The sequence below is a fragment of the Schistocerca gregaria genome, chromosome 4 (assembly GCF_023897955.1).
Source record: "Schistocerca gregaria isolate iqSchGreg1 chromosome 4, iqSchGreg1.2, whole genome shotgun sequence".
In the NCBI taxonomy this organism is placed as follows: Eukaryota; Metazoa; Arthropoda; class Insecta; order Orthoptera; family Acrididae; genus Schistocerca; species Schistocerca gregaria.
The window spans coordinates 745,892,299-745,904,460 of NC_064923.1; the positions used below are offsets into that span (position 1 = coordinate 745,892,299).

The 12,162-nt window shown below is 40.0% G+C and overlaps 1 protein-coding gene across 2 annotated transcripts in view; it reads left to right on the plus strand.

Annotated features, from left to right (window-relative positions):
• LOC126266892 (nitric oxide synthase, salivary gland-like) overlaps positions 1-12,162 on the plus strand; it is a 143,473-nt gene that overhangs the window by 38,102 nt on the left and 93,209 nt on the right. For both annotated transcript variants that reach the window (XM_049971558.1, XM_049971559.1), the window contains exons 11-13: positions 5,257-5,401; positions 10,715-10,819; positions 11,213-11,307. In XM_049971558.1, coding sequence (XP_049827515.1) covers positions 5,257-5,401; positions 10,715-10,819; positions 11,213-11,307 — 345 coding nt within the window. The remainder of the gene's footprint in view (positions 1-5,256; positions 5,402-10,714; positions 10,820-11,212; positions 11,308-12,162) is intronic.

The window sequence follows — 12,162 nt, forward strand, 5'->3', positions numbered from 1 at the left end:
GTAATACTGTATCTCAGTACGAAACTTTCCATATGCATCAGATTGTGCATTGAAACTAACCTACCTGCCTTTATTGTCAAAAGTACAACTGCATGGAGTATCAAGTGAAATTTATGACTTAACTGAGAATTTTTTGGTGTGGAGGGCGCAGAATGTTACCTTGGATGGACAGTCATCAACAGAAATGATCCAGTAAATTGGAGTGTCCCCCAGACAACTTTGTTGGGGCCCTTGCTGTTCATATTGGGTTGAATGACCTCCCAGGCAATATTCACAGTAACCTCCAAATTTTCGCAAATGCTGCGGTTATCTATAAAGCAGTGCTGTCTGAAAAAACTGCATACATTTTCAGGCAGATTTTGATAATATTTCAAAGTGGTGCAGAGATTAACAACTTGCTTTAAATGTTAAAAATGTATAATTCTGTAACTCACAATACAAGAAAACATGGTGTCCCGTGACTGCTGTATCGCCGAGTCACAGTGGGAACCAGTCATCTCATATAAATACCGAGTGGACGTAATTAAAGTGAAGCTACTCACGAAAATCCAGTGTGGGCTGTAACTGCTAATGTGTTAATGCAGAACCGATTTACTCTGGGAAATACTTAAGCCCCAGTTTCGGCTATCAGGTATAAAGTTGGCGCTGTAAGGTTCAAATGGCTCTGAGCACTATGGGACTCAACTGCTGTGGTCATTAGTCCCCTAGAACTTAGAACTACTTTAACCTAACTAACCTAAGGACATCACACACATCCATGCCCGAGGCAGGATTCGAACCTGCGACCGTAGCAGTCGCACGGCTCCGGACTGCGCGCCTAGAACCGCGAGACCACCGCGGCCGGCTTGGCGCTGTACACTGTTTGTATGATGGCATGAAACCCACGCTGTCACTTGACAAGTCACAACGTGTGTTAACAGTGTGGCTATCGAGAAGAGAGAGCGTTCGCTGTAAGTGAAACTGTTTTATAGAAACAAAAGCAATTACAGTACTGCACTGAGAGTCTATCGTCGACTGAAACGTCTGAGGAGAGATCGGATGTCACTAAATGGTTTAAAGATGATCACTATGACGAAATTCGAAAACACGGGTTAGCTTGATCTGGTGCCTGGCAGAGGAAGGCGTCCTATCCCAGTGGGAGTTACTGACGAGGTTGTTGTTGCTGCAAGTGACCATGCAGAACGCGCCCCGGTTAGTACTAGTGTTCATGCAGTGCCACGAGAATTTTCCATCCGATGGTCACCAGCAAGGAATTTACAGTCTATTTTTACTGGTCCTGTACAGGATCCTGATGGTGCAGCAACTGAAGCCTCATAATCCGCAGCAACGTTCTGAATTTGCCCTTCAGATCGATGTTGATGACATGTGGCCGGGCAATATTCTATGGAGTGACAAGGTACCTTTTACATTACAGTGAGTACATAGAACTGTCGAATGTGGAGCACTGTTAAACGATGTGTTGTGCATAACGAGCCACTCCACTCGCTTATGTGACTGCGTGGTGTGGCTTCACAAGCATCTTTATTCTCGGTCCGTTCTTCTTTGAAGAGAATATACCAAAGCACCTGTCAGGTGAACCGTGACGTCTGCACCTTATTGAGACCTTCTTGTACAGCTTTTGATTCCTGCTTTGGAAGAACGAAACTGAATGGAAAGTGTTACCTGCACACGTTTCGTAAATGCATGGCCTGCAAGATCACCTGACCTCAATCCCTATGAATTTAGGCTCAGGGGATATCTAAAAGAACGCGTTTACCAGCTGCATGTTCGTTCTCTACCTGATCTGAAGACCAATGTACAGGAACAAGTTGCACAGGTTCCACTAGAACAGTTGTGAGCAACTGTCAATCACGTCGTTTTACGGATGCAGCATCTCGTTTACGTCTCCGGTGCTCATATTGAACAAAATGTGTAAGCAACGGCTAATAGTAAAGCAATTTTATGCCTTTTTCAGTTGTTTGACCTTCTGTGTCCACATACCGTTCCTACTCCATAACCTCCGAAAACATTACTATGCCACTTCCTTGCATTCACAGCGCCGGATTTGCATCTGTTGGCCAGAACTGGAACTTTTTTTCCAGCGTAAATCGGTTTCACATTCACGCATTAGAATATCTACCAATTTTCGCTACCATACAATAAATTGTAACCTCATTGGAGCTCTGTGAGCAGCTGTACTTTAATTACTACACACGCTACGTGGATGAAACACTTGGTAGGGATATGAAATGGAGTGATCACATACGTTTAGTCGTGTATAAAGCAGGTGGTAGACTTCAGTTTTTTGGTAGAATACTGGGGAAATGCAATTAGTCTAGAATGAAGATTGCTTGAAAATCACTTTTGCGGTCTCTCCTAGAAAATCGCTCAAGTGTGTGGGACCTGCACCAAATAGGACCCGTGGGAAAATGTCACAGAGTTGTAGAAGAAACTGAAGATAGATTAAACTATCTCTTGAAAGCCTACTTACACAGTTTCAAGAACCGGCTTTAAATTATCACTCTAGGAAAATACTGAAACCCCTGCGTATCGCTCCCACACGGATGGTGAGGACAAGGTTAGATTAATTGCGGCGCGCAAAGAGGAATTCAGACAGTCCTTTTTCTCATGCTGCATACGTGAGTGGAACGAGAAAAAGCCCTAATAATTGGGAAGTACCCTGTGCTATGCACTTCAAAGTGGTTTACAGAACATAGATGTGGATGTCGATTTGCACTCTGTGCCGAATCAGAATTCGTAACCATGTTCTGCTTTTTGTTGCCAACGCTACGCCAACTGGAACGTCGGAATACGCCGTGCGATACTCAAAGTAGAGAATTAATAATAGCTTCTTTGACCAGTGTTCTGAGATGTTCAGCTCGTAATACACTGTCGCTTTCGATGTTCCGGTATAGCGCACAGTTTTAATTGATGTAGTTTTTACTACTGTTAAGTATTAATGTTAAACAATGTAATATTCACGCAATTGTCCCAGATTATAAAAACATGTGCATTTGATTGTCAATCAAATAGTAACTATACAAAAGAACAGCTCGTTTTCACTGAGTATTTTATTATGTCGCTAATTGTACTATTTGTGTTATCAACTTTTTTTGTCTCCTGGAAAAATTTATTACTGTATTCAAACTGTGATTGTACATTAAACTTCGGGTCCTAAGCACTCTGATCAATTAATCAAGTACATGGTGACCACGGTTGACATCCAAGAATTATATAGCATTCGCTACATGTCTGCATAGAATGGAATATTCTGCAATGATTTGTTTCTACGGTTTCATTTAAAAACTGATAGTTCCTTTTAACATCACAGTAGAAAACATCTGTGGCTACTTTCAGTCCAATTATTGGGGCTATTTTCTCTAACATTTAGGGACTGTTTTCTAATAGGATGATATCTTGTACTCTTGATGTACCCGTGCTGTTTCAAAATTTTCGGCATTTGGAACTTCTGTTTCGATAGAAACCATATCTTGTCATATGAGACAGTTCTATGAAATTCTGAGCTCTCACGTTTGCGTCTCAGAGTTAGCTTTTTTCTGAACAAACAGTTTTAGAGGGCTTTGTTAGGTTTAAATATGTACATCAGTACCACTGACATGATTTGCTACTTTATTTCTTTTACTCTGATTTAACAGTATGTATAATGAGTTTCAAAACATTTAAAATGTTGATTTAAAAACATAACTTTTTTATCAGTATGAAAATGTCAGCGGAAACTAGTACTCAATCCCACTAATGGACGATCTGGGGAATAGCAATGGAGGAATGAGTTATTATTTTGGCAGAAGATAACTGATATAGCGCTTGAATTGGAAAACAAACACAACAAGAAACTACAAAAAAAGTTTAAACATCCTATTCCCATTGCCCATAAATGTCTTGAACACGCAGCTGCAAAATGCCAACGGAGATAAAACAAACATTAAACGAATGCGATCTGCACATAAAGTGCGAAGGACAAATCCACAATACATTTCAGTTCTGGTATATTTCGAATTACGTCACTTAAACACAGGCCAAAAAATTACAAGACTGTGAAAACTTGTAAGAAAGTAAAAGTGACTTATACATACAATAAATAGAAAAATTCTACTGTAAACGTAAAAGACATTTTCCTTTTCGAACTTGAAAAATGCATGAAGGAGGTAAGACCGTCTCTCTTGTTCAGAATGGAACAAACGGAAACGCGGGCGTGTAGGTGTTCCTCCTATCCAACTATAACATACAAGTTGGGGTAGCCTCTGTTTACGACCATAATATCGTATCACGACTGTAGGTGAGTCAGTGACAGAAAGCTCGTGGATGCACAGCACTTAATCTTGTTTACATGCCCTTTGCCTGCAGATGCCCCCGCCAGTTAAACAAAACCTCTACAAACGTCTTTATCATCAAAGCACAAGCCAGTTCACGGCGGTTCAGCATCTTGTATCAAGCACCTGTTCACTTTTACTAGAAAGCAAGTAACTTTGCCAAGTTTTTGTTGGATCCTGTCACAATGATGTGGCCTAATGTCTGCCTCCGTGGCTACGTCGTCAACGTGTCTGCCTGGTGTACGAAAGACCTAGGTTCGAGTTTTCTTGGTTAGAGCCCTGGAACGGGATGCACTCGTCTCAGGATGCCAACTGTGGTGCTATCTGAATGAGAAGTAGCGACTACAAGGCCTGTAAAACTTTCAACGTCCGGGAGAGATGAGCTGACCCCGTGTCTGTCCATAGTACATCAAATGACGCCGTTGGCAGAGATGACACGACGACCAGATTCGGATGTCTTTCTAGTTTTTATATCTTGGTTTTCTCTTGGGTTTGGCATACAAGGAGATAAAAAAAGTAGCAGTGCCATTGTACACAACACCCAATGAAATAAAGTTTAGTTGTACAATGAGGAAATGGTCGTCCTTCATTAGATTCGAGAAAACGTTTTCATACATCTAGTTGCGGGCATCCTTTGCTCGAAGTGTTATTAGATGCTTCTCGAAGATTTATAGGGAAAAAAACTGTAGTATACTTCCCTTGTAGCGAACAACTGGGACCTGTATCACTGACAGTCTCCTTTCAGTGTTGTAAGAAGGTTGGCAAATAGTTCAATCTGAGCCAATAATAAAAAAACCCTTACGCATAAAGATTAATGTCATTGCCTTTCGTAGATTCCATAACCACCCAGTACGTATGTTGGAACTCCGCAATAAACGGGTATCACCGAAGAAAAGAAATGTCTCGCAACACATTTAACTGATCGTTCTTCTTTTTATTATTCCAGGGTAGCTCTGTTCTCTTCGAAGCTGTTTGTACGTGTGCTGTCAGCGCGCATCAAGGCCACAATCCTGTACGCCACAGAGACTGGCAGGTCCGAGACGTTCGCCAAGAAACTTGGCGAGATTTTTGGCCATGTGTTCAACGTGCAGGTATTAAATATCTTTTTAAGAGATAGTCTTTAAGTTAATTTTATCGACAATGGATGCTACTGAATACCGTAACCGTTCCCTTAAAGTGTAATGTTGAAGAAAATACACTACCGGTTACAAATCTTGTGTTTGTTATTACACTGACTGACATAGCGCAAATGATAGGACTCTATGACTCAATACTAAGTCTGATGATATTATAATTCTCTACTTGTCGATCTGTTCCGCCACGTGAATTATTTCCAGCATGTGCTGCACCAAATTTTGAGAATTACACACTCTACTGGAATATTAAATTCTAAACAATGGCGAAATTATGAAACGAAAACAACGAAGGAAGAATAGTATATTCAAAATGGGCCGTATCAGTATGACAAACAGTTTCTAACAGACACTTAGATACATTCTGTGGCGTTCTGTTCTGAGTTTTGTAGAGATCATTTATGTTATCCTTAAGATAAATAGGGAAGATTACATTTACCTTGCCAATCATTTTAAATGAGGCGTTAGGCCAACAAAAGAAGATGAAATGACCTGATGAATGGACTGGGTGCACTTGTCATTGGTTAAGTCCCAGATACTTTCAGTACATCACTTGGAATAGTAAGTAAAATTAGTTTATAATTGCTCTGTAGGAAAGGTGTACCAATGAGACGCCTAGCGCCTTCTACACAACCAGCCTATGTGGCACTCGTAACTTTCGTCCTCTCTCTTCTTTTCACTTTCATGGATATGTCCAACACGAGGATAAGTATCCATATTATTATTATTATTATTATTATTATTATCATTATTATTATTACTATTATTATTAACAATAGTAATAAAGCACCTCACTGCAACAGTCCAATAACGGACTTACACTACTGTTGAATTATACAGTACGGACGGAAAAACTATCGACAAGTTATAGTGCAGTGGCTCATGGGATTCAGCAGTGTCCTATTTGCAAACAAATAAAAAAATGATGGATTTTCACACTGACTGTTAATGAATCGGATAATTTCACCACTTATTTGATGAAATATTTAGCTTGTCACAAAACTACCAACCACAATCACCTCAGAGTTACGAAGAAGGCTGGTGTTGTTTCACGACACTGGAGCTGAGACTCACATATATTCCACTTTCAGTAGTGCGCTACGAGCTGGCAACATTTTCACTTTCAGCTTATGTTGTTGAGCTCAGCAGTCCGTGGCCGTTGTCTTCAGTTCCAAGACTGGTTAGATTCAGCTCTGCAAACTAGTCTATCCTGTGCAAGCCTTTTCGTCTCAAAATAACTACTGCAACCTACAGCCTTTTCACGTGTTTACTGTCTTCCTCCCTTAGTTTCTCTCTACTATGTTTATAATATCATCAGCAAACCTCAAAGTTTTTATTTCTTCTCCCTGATCTTTAATTCCTCCTCCAAATTCTTGTTTCCTTCCCTTTACTGCTTGCCCAGTGTATTGATTAAATTCGGGAATAAGGTACAACCCTACCTCAATCTCTTCTAAACTTATGCTTTCCTTTCACGACCTTCTACTCCTGTAACTGCAGGCTCGTTTCTGTACATGCTGCACATAACCTTTTGCTTGCTGTATATGATCCCTGTTAACTTCCGAATTCCACGTCCGCGTGCTGGTCACAGGCCCGATTCTACCATAACGAAGAGCCCTTTAGTATGTGACTTTGGCATCTGAAATTCTCCTTCTGCGACTATAAGTACTGGCCATCCGGTCACAAAGATAATCGGAGAACTGGTGCAACATCGACTCAATTACCACAAAAATGCCGGCTTCTGCCTCGAGGCCGCCAATGTCCTTCCACGATATCAATGAGACCGACAGCCACCTACATTTACTGAAGGTTGAACTAAGGTATTCCCAGCTCCAAGCCAATGGCGTTCACCAGAGTTGTTCTGCACAATTATGCCACCCAAGGTGCCTTTGAATGATACAGCCTTGCGATGTAAGTTGGAATGTGCTAAATATTTCTGCACAGCCATGTGAATGAGAAGCACTGACACCATTGCATCTACAGCAGCCCATCCTGGCTCGCCATCTGACGCCTGTCCTTGTGTGTGTGCATTTTCTACTGGCTGCCTTCATCTTCTCTCAGCTTTTCTGAGGGAATGTTGTTTACTACCTAGATCTTTCAGTGCTCTGTCAAATTCTTCTCGAATTATCATATCTCTCGTCTCATATCAACTACTTCCTTTTCTCTTCCTACAATAATGTCTTAAAATTTGTTCCCCTTATAGACCCTCTACCCATTGCTTCCGCTCTTCCATCTTGTGTGCTTTGGCATCAGAACACTTAATATTCATGTAGCTCTTCTTTTTGTCACAAGGTCTTTTTAATTTTCTGTGATTCAGAATATGTATTTTCTCTAAATATGCATGCTTCTACAGACTTGCATTTGTCCTCTAGCCATTTAGCACTTTCTGTCAGTCTCATTTTTTGACTTCTGTATCAGTTTTTTCCCGATTTATTTTTATATTTTCTTCTTTCGTCAAATTCAGTGTTCCTCGTGCCATTCAAGGATTTCTACTAGGTCTCGACTCTGTATCTGTTTGATCATCTGCTGCACTACAATTTAATGTCTCAAAGCTATTCTTTCGTCTTCTACTGCATTCCCTTCCACTGCCTCAGTAAAAAATTGCTTAATACTCCCTCTAAAACTCTGAATAATTATTGGTTCTTTCAATTTATCCAGGTCCCATGTCCTTAATTTAGAACACTTCTGCTATATCTTAAATATTACATTACAGCTCATAATCAACAAATTGTGGTCAGAGTCCACATCTGTCCCTTGAAATGTATTACAGTTTAAAACCTAATTTCAAATTCTATGCCTTACCATTACACAATCAGTATGAAACCTTCCAGTGTCTCCACATCTCGTCCACGCATACTATCTTGTTGTTGTGGTCTTCAGTCCTGAGACTCGTTTGATGCAGCTCTCTACGCTACTCTATCCTGTGCATTCATCTCTTGGTCTTCCTCTACGATCTCTGTCTTACCATTATATAATCTATCTGATACCTTCTAGTATCTCCAGGATTCTTCCATGTATACAACCTTCTTTTATGATTCTTGAACCAATGTTAGCTATTATTAAGTTATGCTCTGTGCAAAATTCTACCAGACGGCTTCCTCTTTCATTTCTTACCCCAATCCATATTCATCTACTACATTTCCTTCTCTCCCTTTTCCTACTACCGAATTCTACTCACCCATGACTATTAAATTTTCGTCTCCCTTCACTACCTGAATAATTTCTTTTATCTCATCATATGTTTCATCAATTTCTTCATCATCTGCAGAGCTAGTTGGCATATAAACTTGTACTACTGTAGTAGGCGTGGGCTTCGTGTCTATCTTGGCCACAATAATACGTTCACTATGCTGTTTGTAGTAGCTAACCCACACTCCAATTTTTTTTATTCATTATTAAACCTACTCCTGCATTACCCCTATTTGATTTTGTATTTATAACCCTGTATTCACCTGACCAAAACTCTTGTTCCTCCTGCCACCGAACTTCACTAATTCCCACTATATCTAACTTTAACATATCCATTTCCCTTTTCAAATTTTCTAACTACCTGCCCGATCAAGAGATCTGACATTCCATGCTCCGATCCATAGAACGCCAGTTTTATTTCTCCTGATAACGACATCCTCTTGAGTAGTTGCCGCCCGGAGATCTGAATGGGGGACTATTTTACCTCCGGAATATTTTACCCAAGAGGACCCCATCATCATTTAATCATACAGTAAAGCTGCATGCCCTCGGGAAAAATTACGGCCGTAGTTTCCCCTTGCTTTCTGCTGTTCGCACTACCAGCACAGCAAGGATGTTTTGGTTAGTGTTACAAGCTCAGATCAGTCAATCATCCAGACTGTTGCCCCTCTTCAGGAACCACGTGTGTGTCTGGCCTCTCAACAGATACCCATCTGTTGTGGTTGCACCTTCGGTACGGTCATCTGTATTGCTGAGGCACGCAAGCCTCCGCACCAATGGCAAGGTCCATGGTTTATGGGGGGAGGACTATGTTCTTACACGAACCTAAACCAAGCGTTAGCGATGATTAAATTATCCTCCATGCAAAATACTACAAGGTGACTTCCCCTGTTATTCCCTCCCTCCGGTCCATATTCTACTACTATTTTATCTTATTTTCCTGTTGCTACTACTGAATTCCTGTCCCCCTTCAAATTTAAATTTTCATTTGCATTAATTATCTGAGTAGTTTTTTATCTCGTAATACATTGTTTCAATTCCCATCATTTGTGGGGCTATTTGGCACATACGTTTGTACTACTATGGTGGTTATTTGGCTTCATGCCTATCTTGGCTATGATAATGTGTGTACTATGTTGTTCATAGTAGCTTACCTACATTCCTATTTTCTTATTCATTGTTATTTCTCTGTTGCACTGCCCCTATTTGATTCTGTATTGGTAACTCTGTACTTATTCAACCAGATGTCCTTGTCTTCCTGGTACTGCACTTCACTAATTCTCATCATGTCTGACTTCACCCGATCAATTTCCCTTTTTAAACTCTACTTCCCTTCCTGTTTAAGGGGTATAACATTCCACCACCAGTCAAACATGCACACTGCCTCTTTTCAGGATCTATAAGTTTTGTTTCGCCTCTCCACAGTTACCTTTGCTATTTGTACTGTTGAGACACTCTAGCTAACCCACCTTGGCAAGGTCCATGGTTCATTTTGGGGGAGGGGGGGGGGGGGGGAACACAGTCAGGGTGTTTAGCTTAAAGTCTTCTAAAAGCTGTATATTTGAGGTTTTCCACTGTACAAGGCACAAAACAGCATGATGAAATTATTTCTATGTTATAGGCTGAAATACTATCACATGGTGACAAGGAACATGGATTGAAATACTATAAAAACGTCTCCAAACAAACACCAGGACACCAGGTTAATTATTGTAGACGTTTATTATGTACAGATGTTTTCCTAATATGTGGAAGTAACATTAGTTTCCATTTATGAGGTGATACTCTTTATTGGGAGGGAGATCCACAAAGGCCATTTACAATCATGTAGCATGCAACTGTACTATTAACATGCCTTTCGTCAACAATTTTTATATTTACATAGAGTATCCAGTCTTCATTGTTATCATAAGGAGCACAACCTATACAGAATAGTCATGATTAACTACTGTACAACAACTAAGTATGTGGCTTTTATATTTATCTTTTCTTACTCTACCGGTATACATCTAGAAATCTGTCATACACATTGTTGTTCGATGTATCTCTATAGTTGTGACAAGTTGGTTTGTCGCCTATTGATAGGTATGCTGCATGGATGACTACGACATGAACAGTATTGAGCAAGAGACGTTAATACTCATTGTCACTTCAACATTCGGCAATGGCGATCCACCAGAGAATGGAAAGGTAAGACTATCTGCGTGGGGTCACTAAATGTTTCTCATAAACTGCATGAATGTACACGTACTGAGCAAAGGGAGTTGTTATAGAAAGGAATTAATGTCTGCTTTTCTGCATGTCTTTTTCCGATTTAATTTCTGCTTGGTCTCTCTTTTTAGACAACAGTTAACGTTAATAACCTATTTCTGTGAGATAAACTGGTAACAGAGATACTGTGAGCGCTAACACTAACAGAATTTCATTGTTAAATGATTTTAAAATGTATTTACGAAACAATCTCACAATGAGCTTTTACACCAAAATCTTGGCTGCACCTTCTTACTGCAGATAAATAAATAAGAAATAAATAAAATGAATATGTAACTGTAAATGCTAATTTACAAACATCTCAATTTTCAGAGATTCATTCACGATCTCTGTGCAATGAAGAAAATGGAAGACATCTCACAAAACTCAGCAAATAAAGAAATTTATGAATGCTCGGACACATTCAGGTAAGTTGAAATGGTTAAAATGCAGAAACAGCACAACATATTAGTTGCACTCCTACATAAAGCTTTCATATTTACAGATTACATCTGTCAAAAGAACTAGCAGCATTTTAGTGATTTCAAAATTGCTACTGCCTTGTTCTAGGAGACAGTTGAGTGTATTATATAATTAAAGAAAAGAAGTCACTTCTTGACATAGGTCTGGCATGTAAGCCACATAGTGTCAGCTTAATTTATTCAGTTAATATGTAAGTTTGTAGCATTTTTCCATGTGTGTAACAGAGCCTTTAATCAGCAATACTGTATCTTCCTTCACTATTTACAATGGTCTGCCAATGCTGCGATAACTTTTAGAGTCCGCGACTGTAGAAACCACGTGGTTTTGGGGCAAAGAACTCTTTGAGCCACGTTTGGAGTGCATTTTCTTCTGGAAACGAAGGTCGTTGAATGTAATTTGATGTTTCTCTTGCAGTCTTCAGTTCAGAGACTGGTTTGATGCCGCTATCCATGCTACTCTATCTTGTGCAAGCCTCTGTGTAACTACTGTAGCCTAAATCATTCTGAATCTGCTTAGTGTATTCATCTCTTGGTCTCCCTCTACAATTTTTATCCTCCACACTTCCCTCCAATACTAAATTTGTGAGCCCTTGATGCCTTAGAACATGTCCTATCAACCGAGCCCTTCTTCTAGTCAAGTCGTGCCACAAATTCCCCTTCTCCCCAATTCCATTCAGTACCTCCTCGTTAGATATGTGACCTACCCATCTAATCTTCAGCATCCATCTGTAGCACCACATTTTGAAAGATTCTATTCTCGTCTTCTCTAAAGTATTTATCGTCCATTTTTCACTTCCATAC